This window comes from Phascolarctos cinereus, unplaced genomic scaffold, assembly GCF_003287225.1.
Source record: "Phascolarctos cinereus isolate Bilbo 61053 unplaced genomic scaffold, phaCin_HiC Scaffold_5;HRSCAF=322, whole genome shotgun sequence".
In the NCBI taxonomy this organism is placed as follows: Eukaryota; Metazoa; Chordata; class Mammalia; order Diprotodontia; family Phascolarctidae; genus Phascolarctos; species Phascolarctos cinereus.
Window position 1 is genome coordinate 376,923,956 of NW_027555958.1, and position 17,474 is coordinate 376,941,429.

At 46.1% G+C, this 17,474-nt stretch overlaps 1 protein-coding gene across 2 annotated transcripts in view; it reads right to left on the bottom strand.

Annotated features, from left to right (window-relative positions):
- The window catches only part of CDK18 (cyclin dependent kinase 18), a 48,599-nt gene that overhangs the window by 15,441 nt on the left and 15,684 nt on the right, over positions 1 to 17,474 (bottom strand). The window contains exons 2-6 of one of the 2 annotated variants that reach the window (XM_021003105.2): positions 5,745 to 5,859; positions 3,875 to 4,020; positions 3,286 to 3,446; positions 1,873 to 1,998; positions 426 to 482 (exon numbers count right to left, since the gene is read on the bottom strand). In XM_021003105.2, coding sequence (XP_020858764.1) covers positions 426 to 482; positions 1,873 to 1,998; positions 3,286 to 3,446; positions 3,875 to 3,998 — 468 coding nt within the window. In that variant the 5' untranslated portion in view covers positions 3,999 to 4,020; positions 5,745 to 5,859. The remainder of the gene's footprint in view (positions 1 to 425; positions 483 to 1,872; positions 1,999 to 3,285; positions 3,447 to 3,874; positions 4,021 to 5,744; positions 5,860 to 17,474) is intronic. The other variant, XM_021003106.2, reaches the window with a different exon arrangement.

Consider the following 17,474-nt stretch of genomic DNA (forward strand, 5'->3'; position numbering starts at 1 on the left):
AATTATAGTACATGGAATATTATTGTTCTGTAAGAAATGATAGGTATGTTGAATACAGAGAAGTATGGGAAAACATATGAAGTAGTGCAGAATGAAGTAAGCAGAGACAGGAAAACTATACACATAACAACCCCTGCTGTAGGGCGTGGTTACCCGGGAGAAGGATGTAGGTTGTCAGTGAAGGTAATATCAAAATGAAAAATACTAATACAAATTTTAAAATGAATTTTTAAAAAAACCCCTTAGATCTGAACCTGGAAGGTGGATCTCATATATTTCAGATTCTGTCGGAGGCCCTGCCAGACTTGAGAAGGCTCAGCCCTTAATAAGCAATGCCCTTCTTAATGACAAGGGCAGCGTTAATCAAGTCACTGTCTTGGAAGGTCTCCATCAAACCTCTCTCAACGCCTGGATCAGTCTCTTACCTCACCTAATTTGTCCAGTTTCACATATGTTTCCAGTTTCCCAAAGCCGATATCTGACTGAAGAGGGAAGAGAGAGAGAGAGACAGAGAGAGAGATGTCATCCTATACGTATGCCCTACCCACCGGCTATCCTTAACTTTCTCCAGTTAACTTGCCCCCACTAACCTCACACAAACTCCACTCCCTCGCTAACATCTCTACTACGTAGCTTCATGTTCTTTCTTGAACAAGAGAGGGAATGAGTCACCCTAGATAGTATCGTGGGATAGAGTGCTGGATTTGGAGTCAGGAACATCTGAAAGTCACTTACTCTCTCTCAGCCTCAGTTTCCTCATCTGTAAAATGGGGATTATAATAGCACCTACTTCCCACAGTTGTTATGAGGATGTATAAAGAGCTTTGTAAACATTAAAGTGTCATATAAATGCTCCCTATTATTATGATCATTATAATTGTATGGTGGGAGCAAATGATGCTAAGGAGGGGAAGGAAAGATTTTAACAAAAACATTATAAACTCTGGTATGTTTGTTAAATCATTGTCATCATGATCATCCTTCCACTCTAGCTCTGAATCAAGGAAGGGACCCTCCAGAAAACCCGGCTCCTAGGTTAATGTTCTATGAGCCAGTTTATGGACCTCCCTCAAAATGCTCTGAGCTATCCCATTTGCCCTGGAAGTAGAGTGAGAGAGGAACCCAAGGTTAGTATGGCAACTTTCCACATCCCCCGAAGGGGAGTCTTCGAATAGCTAGGGCTTCTGAATGCCAAGGAATCCTGAGAGCCTCTCTAATTCACCCCAATCCTCCAGCCCTGCCCCCTCCCCCTAAGCTGGAATGTTCAATGGATTTAGGGCTGAATGCAGTTAGGGGCATGAGCCCAATGTGTGGCTTCTAGTCCCCAATCAATCATTAACTAGATATGTGATCTTGGTCAAGTCGCTTGAAGTCCCTAGGCCTCAGTTTTCTTCTCTGACAAATGAGAAGACTGGACTCAAATAGCTGGAGTCAGTTTGAACCGGCTAGAGCTGATTATTAAATTTCAGTGTGAGCATTTACACCTCAGAAATCGGCAAATTCTATAATGTTTCTGTTGATTCTTTGAAAGTGATGGAGAAAATGTTAATAATGCACTCTCCCCACCCAACCCCCCTCCTTGACAGCCTGGTGTTACATATTTATCAGCACAAGCTGGGACTCAATGATCTTTTAAAAGCCTTTCCAAACCCAAGAGGGTGTTTTGATAACCATCTGCCTGCGTTCTGCTTTGACCAGCAGGTGGAGCCAGAGGACAGATTTCTCCTGAAAGAGAATTTGCTATCAGTCTGGAAAGTGGGGACTCAGAGGCCCCTGCCTTCTCCCACAGACACAATTAAGGCTGAAAGCAGGACCTTCTCTGGGGTCTCGTGGGGTGCTCCGCCCCTCCTCACCCTCTCTGGAGGGACTCACTAGGGATGCCCGGCGGGACATTCTGCTGAGGGGCTTGGGTAGCTCTGGGCTCTCCAGCTGAAGCTTCTGTAAGAACTCTGGTGGCAGGCGGATGTCCATAGGTAGGGAGAGCCGTCTGCTGACATCCTGGAGGGGAACAAAAGGAGAGTTTCAAATGAGACTCTTAGGGAACTGGGAGCCATGGGAGACGGCAGCCTCAGCTCTCCCCCTCCAGGCGGGCTTCCCACACTGGCCACCCACACACAGACATCCTCAGAGGCACAGAATACGGGGTGAGGGGAGGGGGAAGCGACAAGCCCTGGACTCAGGCATCATAGGACCCAAGCTCTGTCCTCATCTCTGAACATTGATTAGTTGTATGACCTTGGGGCAAATCACTTAACTCTTCTGAGCCTATCTCCATACCTATAAAATAAGGATGAAAGGCAAGACAGAATAGCAGGGAAAGGGCTAGCTTTGGAGTCAAGAAGATCTGGGTTCAGGTCCCACCCCTGACACATACTGGCTGGGTGACCCAGTAAGTCTAGACAAGTCACATGATTTCTCAGCATCTCAGGCAACTCTCTAGGACTGCAAGTTACAAGGAACTGCTCTTGTGCGTCGATGGAAGGTGTTTCTACCTCTGGGATTCTTTATATCAGATAGTTTAGAGGTCTAAATCAAAAATGAAAAAAAAAACCCCCAGCAAATCAGAGATAGTCATATTTGCATTATCTACCTCACACAGATGTTTTGAGGCTCAAATGGGGAATTTCTGTAAACCTTGAAGTACAATCAATGATTACGGTTAGTAAATGCAAACATATACAAACATGCCCAAATGCTATGTGTATATAGGAATACATGCTGTTTACTGTTGTTGTTGTTCAGTTGTTTTCAGGAGTGTCTAACTCTTCGTGACCCTATTTGGGATATTCTTGGTAAAGATACTGGAGTGGTTTGCTATTTGCTTCTCCAGCTCATTTGACAGATGAGGAAAGTGAGGCAGCAAACAGGGTGAAATGACTTGTCAAGAGTCACACAGCTGGTAAGTGTCTGAGGCCAGATTTGAACTCAGGTCTTCCTTGGTGCTGAGTAAGGTGGCACAGTGGATAGAGCCAGGCCTGAAGTCAGGAGGACCTGAGTTCAAATATGCCCTCAAACACTTAGTGGCTTTGTGACCCTGGGCAAATCACTTAACTTTGCAGCCTCGGTTTCTTCATCTGTAAAATGGGGATAATAACACAGTACCTACCTCCCATTGGTTGGTAGTGAGGCTCACTTGAAATAATACATGCAGAGTGCTTTGCAAAGTTTACAGTGTTAGATGAATGGTGGTTGGTATGAGGGTCTAAGTACACACATTCTGTGATCCTCCAGAGCCTGCAGCCTACCTTGCATGTGTGTCTACCAGGCAGGGAGCCCATCTCTCACCTCCATGGAGAAGCGTCGCTGGTTGTGTCTTCGATAGCGTATCGCTGGTGAGGACTGGTGGTGGCCATCCCCACCCTCCTCTGTCGGGGAGATGGCGCTGGGGTCTGGCTGGAACTCTCCTCCTGCCAGAGAGCCGAGCTGCAGGTGCCCTGGGGCCAGGTCTGAGAGGGGAAAATTAGCAGCTTGCTCTCCATCCTCAGAAGGGGCAGAAGGGAAGGATAGTTTGCCCCAGGCATCCTCCTCCACCAAGGCCAGGATGGGAGAGATGCTGCCAAGGGTTGGGACGGGAGGCTACATGAATGAGTTGGGATTGAAAAACTTGGGCATGCTAGAGAGGTATCAGGCTGACTTGGGTTCAAATCCTGTCTCAGATGCTTACTAACTGTGGTGCCTTGGGCAAATCATTGAACCTTTCTGTGCCTCAGTTTCCTCATCTGTAAAGTGAGAAGGCTGGACTGGATTGCTTCCAATGTCCCTTCCAGCTCTAAATCGATGAGTCCACGAGCTCTAGACACATCTGTGGTCAGGATACTCTGGGCAAATGATGCTCGGCATCGGAGCCCAGGAGTGGGAACCTCAGCACCCTCACCTTCATTCCGTCGGCTGTTCAGTTGGTTGAACTGCTCAGTGAATTCAGCCAGAGATTCCTCGATGGTCTCTGTTCGGGGCACAGACAGGGAGAAGCGGCGCTTGAAATTCTTCATCTTGTTCATGGTCAGCTGGGGCCCCTGGCAGCTGGGGGAGAGAGAGAGAGAGAGAGAGAGAGAGAGAGAGAGAGAGAGAGAGAGAGAGAGAGAGACAGACAGACAGACAGACAGACAGACAGACGGGAGTGAAGAAACTGGGTCAGCTGGGGACAAGGTCGAACCCAAGACCTTCCCTGCCCCCGCCCCCACACTCACTCCTACCCTCACCCTCCCATCCTTACTTTGCTCTACTCTAGAGAATGGCAATCTGCCCCCCTCCTCTCAGGGAAGACCTAAGCACACAAATCCAGGGGAAAGAGCATAGGACTTGGAGTCCTCCCACCTACAACACTTACATGTGACTTGGGGGCAAACCCTCAGAACACCTCAGTGTCTTCGCCTTTCAAATGAAGCTAATAATAGTATCTACTTGGAATTGTTATAAGGATCAGATGAGATAATGTGTGCAAAGTTCTTTGCAAAACGTAAAACATGTGTGTATATATATGAATATATCCATGTGTATGTGCCATAAATACATATACCCAAAGCTATGTAGATATACATCGTATAATAGTATACATATACATATCTGTGTGTATATATGAAATATTGTTTTGTTGTTCATTCGTTTCAGATGTGTCCGACTCTTCGTGACCCCATTTGGGATTTTCTTGGCAGAGATACCAGAATGTTTTGCCATTTCCTTCTCCAGTTCATTTTACAGATGAGGAAACTGAGGCAAATAGGGTGAGGTGACTTGCCCAGGGTCACACAGCTAGTAAGTGTCTGAGGCTGGATTTGGACTCAGGAAGATGAGTTCCTGACTCCAGGCCTGGCACTCTATCCACTGCACTACGGCTGCCTCAGATACTATACATACATATACATGAATCTATGTGTGTGTATGTATCTAAAAGTGTGTGTATATGTCTGTATGTATACACATACACACACACATATATACACATACATATATGTATGTGTATGTGTGTATGTATATATGCATGTGTGTGTGTGTGTGTGTGTGTCTACACACACATATTTGTTGTTTGGTCCAGTCCCATGTAAGTTCTTTCAATTCAAATCAAAAGCTTCTCTGCAGATTATAGTGTTGAGTCGCATTGAGTACAGGGAGGTCACATGACCTCTTACTAGTCACAAAGCCAGTGTGTATCAGAGACAAGGCTGGACCCCCGGATGTTACTCCAAGGCTAACCCCTCTGATCATCATACCAGAGGTGTCAAATTCACTGCCCTGAAAAACTCCCTGATGCTGTAAAATAGGCTTAAAATCTAATTGGGAAAAGTTTAACAAAATAAATAAAATACAGCACAACATAAATGTTAATTTGTGGTTTTTCTAAGTCAATACACAGGGATCAGTTTCTATTTGACTTTGATATCACTAACCTACACCACATTGTATCTCCTATGATAGCTATTATTATTATATGTGAATAATGGGCCCTTGTTTCTCTGCTCATGACCTCTGTGTGCATGTGCTATCTCCCCCATCAGACTGGCAGCTCCTTGAGGACACAGACTGTGTCTCCTGCTCCCCTTGAATTCTATAATATCTTCCCTAATATCCAGTCTAGGGCTCTCTATATCCAAGGGACCCACATCAACACAAGATGCAGGCAGGCCTTCTGATCTATCTTAGTCGATACAACTTCATTTCTCTATCCTCCATCTCTCTCTCCAGCGTTTCTTGGGGCCCCCAGAGAGCAGAGGCAAATAGAGTGAGTGGTGGGATGGGAGAATACGGACCTGAACTGGCAGGTTCTCGCCTCCGTCTCTGCTACAGCTACAGATTGAGGAGTAGTGAAAATAAATGCTAAGGAAGAGAAATGTTTCAAGGGCAGTGAAGAACCCAGAGACGGTGCTGTAGGGAGAAAGCAGAGAAGCTAATGGGTGTCATTCCTAGCTGAAGACTTCAGAGCTGAATTAGGAATCCTCAGTGGGAGAGGGCACAATCTAGCAGTGCCATCAACTAGCTGTGCGACCTTGGACAAATCACTCAGTCCGTTTGGCCTTAAACCTTCTTGTCTCTCAACTGAGGAACTTGAATAAGGCAATCTTTAAGGTCTCTTCCAAATCTTAAAAATCTATCAATCTAATAAACCCTTCAGAGAAGGGGGTTTGGGCAAGTTCCTGTGGATGCTGCCCTAACTCCTTGGGGACACTGGCTGTTGTCCCTGTCCAAGGTTCTTCCTTCTCCCTTTCCCCTCCCCTGCCACTCTCACGACCATCTCCATTCCAGACTGTTTCCTTCTCCACTCTAGCCCTGGAAAGCTGCCCTGTAGTCTGCCTATAACCATGGCTCAGATAGGGTCTGGGGAAGAAAAAAATGCCTTCAACATCCACCTCCTTGATCTCTCCAGAGCCCTCCCCTAAACTGAGATGGGGCCCCTAATAGGGGATACTCAACCTCACATTCCCTCTGGGCTTTTATCTACATGGCAGTCAGGGCCAATTCCAGACTTGATACTCTCATCCCTACCACTGGCCAACGCATCATTGCCATGGCAACCAGGCCCCTCCTGGATCCTCTTGGCTTAAGGGATTATGGGTCAGTACCACGTTTGCTTTGCTCAGTGATCACATCCCTCTGTCCTCAGCCAACCTGGGGAGGCTCCATTCGCCTGGCCTACAAGAGTTGTTTCCTGCCAATCACTGGGAAAAGACCTCAAACCCAGGATTGCTGAAGTTCTACAAGAAAGGATGAAAGAATTTTCATCTTCCCAAAGCCTTTCTCCAAATTATGAGGTAGGATCCCCTAATGGGAAGTAATCACCTGACATCCTCCTCTGGACTTTGTCCGATAGTATATGCAAGGGAGGGCAGCTAGGTGTCACAGTGGATAGAGCACCCAGCCTGGGGTCAGGAAGACTCACCTTCCTGAGTTCAAATCCAGCTTCATTCACGTTCTAGCTGTGTGACCCTGGGCAAGTCACTTAACCCTCTTTGCCTCAGTTTCCTCATCTGTAACATGAGCTGGAGAAGGAAATGACAAACCACTCCAGTATCTTTGCCGAGAAAATCCCAAATGGGGTCCCGAAGTCAGACACAATTGAAAACAATTGAATACCACACAATAAGCAAGGGAGAAAGAATCAGCTTGGTTTGGAGTCTTCAAGAACAAACACCTAGGAGATCCTCAGGGAGTGAGAAGGGGCTCCTGGGTCCTTCCAGATTGACCCTTGTTAGATGAAGTCAGTAAGAACTTGAAGGGACCCAAAGAAATTATCAAAATTGGGACAGCTAGGTGGTGCAGTGGATAGAGCACTGGCCCTGAAATCAGGACGATCTGAGTTCAAATCCAGCCTTAGACCAAACACTTGACACTTACTAGCTGTGTGACCCTGAGTAAGTCACTTAGCCCCAATTGCCTAAAAAAAAGGAGTAAAAAAAAATAATCAAAATATAACTGCCTCATTTTACAAAAGGGGAAATTTGAAACGCCAAAGAAGAGGACTGACTTGGCTAAGGGCATGCAAATGGCAGAACCAGGTCCTTGCACCCGAAATCTGGTGTTATTTTCATTGTCCCTTTGCCTCGATACTCAGAATGACCCTCGGAGGATGATTATCTGCCACCATTGAGGAAGCTGCAGAGCAATGACAGCATCCCCAAAGGGAGTGTCTGATTGCCGGAAGGAAACAACACTCATTTCAATGATAGGAATTTAGAGATGAAAGGAAGCACTCTATAATCTAGCTCCCACTTATTTTCCCAGCCTTATTTCATATGCTCAGTTTTTCCCATGAATTTTATTTCAGGTATTTTCTGTTTCAAACTGGCCTACTGTCATTCTCCCTCTGACACTCCATTTCTAAAGGCCCAGGGGCACCAGAGTGTCTGAAGTGCAGCCTGCCTTCACCTCTGCTAAACAGACTCCCTAGCTGCCTTCACAGCAGTCCTCAAGCTTGCGCAAGTCCTCTCGCACAAGACCTGATTTCCTCTCTCCCCCCCACCCCATCCCATATTCATAGGCACCCAGTCCTTGGTGCTATCTCCCTCTTAGAATAACTTTGCATAAGGGCTGCTAGGTGGCGCCACAGTGCATAGGGTGCCCACCCTGGAGTCAGGAGGACCTGAGTTCATATCTAGCTTCAGCCACTTAACTAGCTGTGCGACCATGGGTGAGTCACTTAACCCCAATTGCCTCCAAAAAAGAAAATAATTACTTTGTATACTGTATACTTTATATTTACTTCTCTGTGTACCAGCTGTATTCCTCTTACTAGGCCTTGAGGCCAGGGAATGTTTCATTGTTGCCTTTGTATCCTCTACATCTAACACAGTTTCTAGTGCATGGTAGGCATTTAATAAATATTGGCTAAATTGAATTGATCTTCAGGAATGTGCTGGAGCCAGGTCACAATGGCTCTCCAGATAAATTTTTGGTGTGGGCATTAACACCTCAGAAATTGGCTACCATTACAAATCAGGGCTTGCTTTATTCTTTTGTTGATGAAGATTAAACTTCAAAGTGTGGAACACATGGTTTTTGGGATTTTTTTTTGAGAGCCGGTTGTAAAAATTTTAGAAACATACCTCTTCCTTAACTGTTGAAGTTCTCGTTTAAAAAAAAATCCCCTTGTTACTTTATAATCGTTTCACAGAGTAAAATAAAAAAACATTATGCTAATTGATATACGCAGATGGGCTGTGAGTTAACGGACATCACATACAAGTCAAAGATTAGGGCTTTTGAGGGTGTAGGGTAAAGAACTGAGTGGGAGATTAGGGAGAGGAGATTGGCCAGGGGAGTCTCTGTGAGTTGAAGGGGAAGGCACAGCTGAGTTTCCTTTCTGATCCACTTGAGAAGGTTTATGAAAGAGCCTAACTACCTTTTAAAGGCATTGTTCCTCTTCTCAGAACAGCCAAAGCATTTTGGTAACTGCTGGCCTGATTAACCACACATATGTGTGATCAAAACATGTCACGTTTTTAAAAAAGACTGTGGTAAATTAGAGGGGGATTAGGAAAGTGAGGGAGCCATCTTGTCTGAGGAAGGAACTCAGGGACATTTGCTCTACAGAGGAGATAACTCGGCCAGAGCTTGGATGACAGCTTCCTTCCAGCATGTACAGGGCTGTGGGGTGGCACAGGAAATCGGTGCATTTCTTTGGGTCCCATCTCCAGACAGCAGGGCTAGGAGCAATGTGTATAAGTGCCAGAGAGACAAATGTTGGCTCAAGACCAGAAAATTACTGAATGATCAGAACTTTGCAACGATAGAATGAGTTTCCCAAGAAGTGAAGTATTCAAGCAGATCTGGAATAACAATGCACGCTTCTATAGAGAGCCTTAAACTTTGCAAAGCACTTACCAGCCATTATCTCCCTAGTGACAGGCTACCTGGCAGAGATGCTTTCGAGGTCATTCCTGTATTTGGCAAGAAGTTGGTCTAAATGATTTCCTAGAGCCCTTTCGATGCTAAGACTCTCTGCCTTGACAGCTCTTTCCTGCCAAAGGATTCCTCTCTCATCATTTCAATAAGTCCTAAAATCCCACTTCCTGGAATGTCAGAGCTGGAAAGAACTTTTAAAAATTGCTTATTCGAATTCTATTATGTTAGAGAAATCTGACCCCGGGAAGACTCCCAGAATATTAAACAGAAGGAACAGGCAAAATCAAACGTTGTATAATTATAATGACCAAGCCTGACCCCAGAGATGAGTTGAGAAAAAAAATTACCTTACTCCCTTCCTCGAAGAGATGGGAGGGCCTATGGGTATGGAATACTGCATATCCTATCAGATCTGGTCAACTGTTGGTTAGTTTTGCTGAATTGCCTTAACTTCTCTTTTTTGAAATTTAAAAAGGGGTGGCTTGATTGGGGTGGGGGTGGGGTGGAGTGAGGAGAAGACATTTGGAAATGGATATAATGTAAAACCAATAAAATCATATTTATTTTTTAAAAAATCACAAAATGTTAAAGCTGTAAGTGACAATGCAGTAATCCTTTTCCCAGCATCTGTGACAGGTAGATGACAGGCTTTGCTTGATAAAACCTACCTCATTCCTAACTGTACATCAGAGGCAGGGCGCTTGGGAGGGAGGTACATGAAATGCATTCGTTCTTCATGTCATTATGCTGACCATGTGCATTCCATCAGTATTAGACTACAAATTCTAATATGTATTCTGTATTCTACTCTAAATTGTTTTAGACTAGAGCAGGGGTGGGGAATGTGTGGCCTTGAGGCTACATGTGGCCCTCTAGGTCCTCAATTATAGCCCTTTGACTGACCCCAAACCTCACAGAACAAATCCCCTTAATAAAAGGATTTGTTCTGTAAAACCTGGACTCAAAGGGCCGCACCCAAGGACCTAGAAGGCCACCTGTGGCCTCGAGGCTGTAGGTTCCCCACCCCTGGACTAGACGTTTCTAGAGGGCAGAAGCTATGTCTGAACTATTTCTCCACAGTGGCCAGAATAGAGCTTCAGATATTAAAAACTTAAACAAAAAATGATAATGAACATCAGGGGCAAATGCTCATAAGATGACTGGGGACAAATGGGGACAACTTCTACCCCTGTACACACATAATTCCTCCTACCATGTTGAGACAGCCTTGGCCCATATGGCAAAATATCCATTGTCTAGATGGTAAAACTAAGAGTCAGAAAAGATATGGGAAATAATTCAGGTATAATCAATATAGGGGTGGGGCTACAGGTATCACCCCAGTACCCAGAAGCTCTTACTTTTTTTCTACCAGCAAACTCTTGGGACTAGGCTTTGGAGCGCCTCCCACTGATTTCTTATTGTGAACATTTCTCTAGCAGTCCTGGATCCTTCACCATCCAGCTGGGCCCTCAAGAGAGGAAAATGCATGGTTTTTTGTTTGTTTTTTTTCCCTCCTCAGCTCCTAAGCTTTCAGACTGATGAGTCATCCTCAGCTTCCCTCCCCCCCACCCATCTCTAGGCTTCTGGCTTCCTAGAACACCCCTTCCCTACAGCTGGACAATAGAAAGAATGCCTTATGTATGCATTATGAGAACAGAGGGGTCTTCCTCCAAGCCAGTGAGGACAGAGCTGGGGCTCTCCACTGGGGCTGACCAAGAACAGGACCCAGCTGTCCCGAGTCACAAATCAGTTGTTTGTGTACTAGGATGAAGGGGGAGGTGTCTGGGATGGAGACCACTAGACTAGGTGGGGGAAGCCTGAGGGAGAAAGGAGGAAAAGGGAGACTCCTCACTTAGGAATGGGAAATATCTTTGCCCTAGTACAATAAGGGTAATAATAACTCATCTCTGTCTAGTGCTTTTAAGGTTGTAAAGCACTTTCCTTATGACAGTTTGGTGAGGTGGGTAATCAATCCATCCATCAAGCATTAATTAAGCACCTTAGGGCTGAGGTTATGGATGACAAAATCTAAAAAGTCCCTGCCCTCTAGGGGTTCATGTTCCAACAAGGAAAACAATATACACAAAATATAGGAAGGAGAGATTAGACCTCTGTTTCCATTAGCATAGAGAACTCCCAAGAGAGGAAATTCCTTCTACTAATGCAATTCACATCTTCTTTACAACTAGGGCATGGAGAAATCAAGTGAATTGCCCACAGTCACACTGTCAGTTTGTATTAGGGATAGGACTTGAACCCAGGTCTTCCTGGTTTCAAGGCCAGGTCTCTATCCAATATGCTATGCTGACTCTCTACACAAAATAAATACGAGGCAACTGGGGAAGAAGGCACTAGCAATTGGGGGATCAGGAAAGGCCCCATTTAGCTAAGTCTTTTTTTTTTGAGGCATTAGGGGTTAAGAGACTTGCCCAAGGTCACACAGCTAGTAAGAGCCTGAGGCCAAATTTGAACTCAGGTCCTCCTGACTCTGCAGAGCTGGTGCTCTATCCTCATTTAGCCAAATCTTGAGGAAAACAAGGAATTTTAAGAGTCAGAGGTTGAGGAGGGAGTACATTTCAGGCACGGGAGGACAGCTCGTGTATGCAAAGGCATCTGTGAGATACGTGAGAAAGCCAGTTTGGCTGAAGTGTGGAGTACACGAAGGGAAACTGTGTATAATAAGGCTGGAAAGGTAGGTTGGAGCCAGATTGTGAAAGACTTCAAATGCCTAATAAAAGAAGTAGTGTGAATATTTTTATCTTCCTTTTACAGAAAGAGAAACTGAGAAAGGGAACCTTTAAAGTTAAATGACCTGCCCAGCCAAGGTCACATAGCTAATAAGGGTGTAGGTAGGATGCAAATGCAAGACTCTTTTGATTCCAAGTCTAAACACTCTCCCCACTATCCCATGCTCTCTCTCCTGATATCTACATCCTAATGTGTTAAGGATCTCTCTGATCACTATCACCTCCCATGGCCTACAGGGATGTGAAGGGAGGGGAGTCACGGGATTCAGTGGTAGTTCTTCTCTAAATATGACTAAGGCCATGGCTTCATTTGGGGATCAGCTCAGAGGCCCTGGGCTTAGCGTGATCTCCATCTTTGCCCCACCCAGGAGTGGCCAGCCCTTCCACCCTCTGAAAACAGGGCATCTCCATAAAGCCATCCTATGACCAGGGATTTATGGTGTGGCATGTTCAGTCTGTGGTTCAGGAATCTACCACTAGCCACTATAAATCTCCACCCAGCTTTCCCACTGGGGGAGGTGGGGAATTGGTTTAAAACTTTCTGGGAGGAAAGCAGCCAACTTCCTAAAACAAAAGGGAACCTGCCTCAAAGTCACAGCTACTCTCTTCAGCGTTTCAGACTAAATTCATGGATAGAGAACTTCAGCTCTGCATTCCGGAGACACTAAGATCAGGGGAGAGATGATAAGATTCTCCTCTGGTAGGGCCTATTCTCTCTGGGAGTTTCAGCAGTAGGGAAGTGGGGTGGGGGAGGGAGGGGGAGATTGGAGTAGACAAATCATTTGGGCCTGGCTGGCTGGTGAGAAGTCAAGGGTGATGAGAGGACATAAGAATCAGCTGTTTCCTGGAACATGGGTTCTTAACCTTTTCTGTGTCACGGACTTCTCTGGCAGTCTGATAAAACCTATGGACCCCTTCTGAGAATGTTCATAATTGGAGGAAAAGCTAAATTTTAGATACAGGTTAGTGAAAAATAAAGATGCAGTTTTTTCCTCCCATCCAAGTTCACAGACTCCCTGAAATCCCTGAAAACCCCTTGGAGGATCCATGGACTTCAGGTTAAGAACCCCTGCCCTAGGGATGCCCATTAGTTGGGGAATGGCTGAAGAAGTTGTGGCATATGCTTGTAATAGGATATTATTGTGCTATAAGAAATGATGAGCAGGATGAGTTCAGAAAAACCTGGAAAGACTTACATGAACTGATATGAAGTGAAGTGGGCAGAACCAGGAAAACATTGTACACAGTAACAGCAACATTGTACAATGACGAACTGTGAATGACTTAGCTATTCTCAGCAAAGCCACGATCCAAGACGATCCCAAAGGACTCAGGATGGAAAATGCCATCCGGAGAAAGAACTGATGTCTTCTAAATATAAACAAAAGCCTGCTTTCTTTCTTTCTTTTTCTTCCGTCTTTCTCTTTCATTCTTGCTTGAGTTTTCTTGCACAAAATGACTAATATGGAAATGTTTTACATGACTGCACGTGTATTAAAAGAGAAGAACCTCTTGCTCTGCAACAGGGAAGAAGAGGAAAGGGGCTAGCCCTGGAGCAGAAGGAATGATGGGAAGACACAGGGAATGACTTACTGAAGATGATGGGGAACAGGCAACTGGGGAGGAGATGACCACAGCTGGAGAGTGGACGCCCGCTTTCTGCTAGGGACAATCAGGGTATTGAACCCAGCATAGTCCCTGGTATGACTGGTCAGCCTAGGCAGTGAATGAATTATTGTTCCTTAGGTCGAAACACAAGCTGCCTTCTGTCAAGTTTCCCTGGGGAGAATCAGCTCCCTGGATTTGTGGGGTGAGGGGAGGAAGAGAGTCAGGAAAAGAGGCCTGTCACCTTGGGGCCGTCTTCTTCCCAGCCCTAAGCTGGGGACAGAAGGTCTCAGTGTGACCCAGTTTATAGCTGGACCAGGGCAGGGCACAGTGGCACAGTGTGGCCTTTGTCCCTGGGGCTGAGGAGCCAGCCGGGACTGTCACTGAATGATTGGTGCCAGGGTAAGGAAGGAGATGCTAGTGTTGGGGAGGAGTTTTGCCTGGGTCATAAAGGAGTTAAAGGGTCTGTTGGGGGTGGGGAGGAGGAAAGGGAAGAAGACTGCACTGACCCTGTTTAGGGCCCGAGTGCAAGTAGTTGGGGAGGGGGTGAGAGGGAAACAGAATAAAGGGGACTTAATTTGTCATGGGAAGCCCAGGCTTGATGGACACTCTCCTGACTTGCCCCAAGTCCATCAGCTTAGAGCAGGCTAGAGTATACCTGCTTTGGGTCATGGGCCCCTCCTTAGAGAACCATCTTCCTTCCCCCATCCAGGTCAGTCTGGAAAGTTTTCAGCCCCACTCTCCTGTCTGCTTCTTCCTGAGCTGACGCTAGGTTACCCAGGCACTTCCTGCTGGGATGGTGTGGAGGAGGAGGGTAGAGGAGGGAGGAGCTTGAGGGAGAAGGCCTGGGAGCAAGCCAAGGGCTCATGTATACACAAAAACCTAGACACAAAAACTCACTTTTGCTTTCCTTCTAGTTTGATAAGGGGGAGAATCACAAAATGTTGACAGCTACAAGAGACCTTGGAAATCATCGAGTCCAATGCCCCATTTTCCAGATGAAGAAACTGAGACTTCCAGAGTGGACGTAGCTTGCCTGAGTTTACACGGTGAGTTAATGGCAGAGCCAGATGCCCACACCATGATATTCTTCTCCTCTAGGCGGTACCTCCCCCTCCCTCTCCCCCAAATTTTAAATGTTATTTTTTTCCTGCCAACCCCTTTGCCATCACTAGCTTCTATTCTGCCCCACCCGAGCCCAGTCAAACCTGCCAAGCAATAAAGGTACCCAAGAAAAGAATTCCAGGAAGAGTTTCTGGACACAGGCCCCTTTTTCCTACCCTTTATAGCCCTGAATGCCAGTCCTACTTTCCTGGTTTTCTCCATGTAAAGGTAGGCTCAGCCAGGTTGGCAAGAGGATGCTTCCCTGGCATCAATAAAATGCTTTGAGATCTTGAAAGATCTAGGTGGAGGAACGGAAATACAGAGCATGGTCAGCCATGGGGTAAAGAACTGAATGAGAGTGAATAAGAGAGAAGATGAAGGAAGAAGAAGGCAAGAGAACCAATCATTACCATCCTGTTAACACTCCTGGGGATGAGCTAACCATTCACAATGGTCAGACAGCGCTGGGCCCGGGAATAAAACCCTACCCCCAGCCCCCCCTCCCCATCAAGAATGCTGACCAACAAGAAACCTTGGAGCACAGCTGCTCACTAAGTAGACTTAGGGTTGGGGAAGGGAAGTGATTAACCCAAGGTCACGAAGCAATTTAGTGACAAAGCCCTAAGTCTCATGACTCCCAAACCAGAGGGAATCTTTCCCTTATACCATGCTGCTCGAGGATTCAGAAAGGCATGAGTCGATATGGCAGGAACCACCCCTTCCCCCAGCCCCAGCAGGCCAGAACAGGCCAGGCCGCTGGTCTCTGGTTCTCTTGCCTTTTCTCCGCCCTGCTCTCCCCCCTTCCTCCAAAAAAGCAGAGGTTGCCCCACCCCCACCCAAGACCACAAAGATTAACTCTATGGCTTTGGGAGGGGATGGCTGAGAGGGCAACAAACAAGCTGCCTGGGCAGCTAAGTCAGAAAAGGATGGACCCAAAAACAAGCTCAGTGTTAGACTGGCAGGAGCAGGGGAAGGCTGCCGCATGGAAAGGCTGCCGCATGGCAAGCTACTTCCACTCTGTAAGCTAGAAGAACAGCCAAAGCATATTACAACAGGAAAAGCACTCTAGGCCAGAGACCCAAGTTCTAATTCTCACTTTGACAATAATGGGTGGTGTGACATTTGGAAAGTCACTAAACTTCCCTGTGCCTCAGTTTGCTCATCTGGCAAATGGGGATAATAATCCCAGTTGTCCATCCCTACACTGTCCACAGGGTCGTCGTTCACTATCAAATGAAAGAACAAGTGCAAAACTGATTTTTAAACTGAGAGAGGCCCCAAAGGGATAGGGAATGGAGCTGTGATTTCATTGGTGCAGGGTACTGATGTCAACCTCAAATAGAAATAGCTGCATATTGACCTGAAAAATCACAAATTAACATTAGCTACATTGTATCGTATTTTTTAAAATTTTGCTAAACATTTCCTAATTATATTTTAATGTAATTTGGGTAGCACTTGGGAGTTTTGAAAGCAGCCCCCTTGAGCGTGGCATGTCTGGTATTGGGGACTCCCAGGTGAGGAAACTCTCTTTACCAATGCAAGTTGGCAGCTTTTCTGTAACTCATCGTCTAAGAGAGTTGCCTGAGCCACTGAGAGGTTAAATGACTTGCACAGAGTCATACAGCTGGTATGTGTCAGGGCAGGACTTGAACTCAGGTCTTCCTGGCCAGATCTCTATCTACTAGGCCATGCTGGCGCCACACAGATTAAAACTAGGGTAATAGCTGTGGTAGCCACCTCATAAGGTTGTTGTGAGGCTCACGTGATATAATATATTAAAAAGGGCTTTGTCGACCCTAAAACACTACAAAACTAACACAATAGTGATGAGAATCTTTTGATCTCAGTGGTCCTCTCTCTTTCCTGTACCCCCTCCCCCTCCCTTTCTTATTCCCTAACTTTATCTATTGACCTCTATCAAGTAGGTAATTGGTCTAGAGGATGGTGACCTGGCCCACTCTCCTTTCTAGTCCCTTGACATTCAGATCCTAGACATTGCTGGCTCAGACCCAGAAGGAAGGAGGGGTTGACTTTGAGTTAATTCTTGAAGACAAGAGGGCCCAACAGCTGGTTCCCTCACCCAAAGAAAACGTCAAAGTGAAAGCCTGGCCTGGGTCCAGGCAAATGTGTTCCATCACCCTGTACCTCCCTGCCAGCTTTAGGAATGTTTCAAAAGAGCAAAAGACTGTGGTTGACTGAGCTTTACATACATCACAACCATCTCTGGACGTTTGTCTAAATGTCTTTTTGGAGACATTCCCTTCCGAATCAGGAAACTTGGCCACAGTTCCAACAGGAGGGCTGCTGATTGAGCTGATAACATTTCTTCTCCCCATCACGGTGACGTCCTCTCTACTACAAAGGTTATGGATTGCCCAAAGCGGCTTTGTTTCCCTGTAGTGGATTTCAAGCCTCTATATCTTCATGAAGAAGACAAGGTCCCCATTGCTCCCCCAACAAAACCCTTGTTCTGGCAGGGGTGCTATGCCCCCTAGTTCTGCTTGATTCCAGAGGGAGCTAGCTGGTAGCAGGGGCTGGGGAAAGGGAAGTGGCTCAAGACTTCATACCCCCAGAGGTAATCACCCCTGGGGAAGATAGAAGGGATTAACTCAACTCTGCCCTGCCCAGGTCCCCTGCCACCAAGCAGATGCTTTTGAGGCAATGATTAGAATTTAAAGC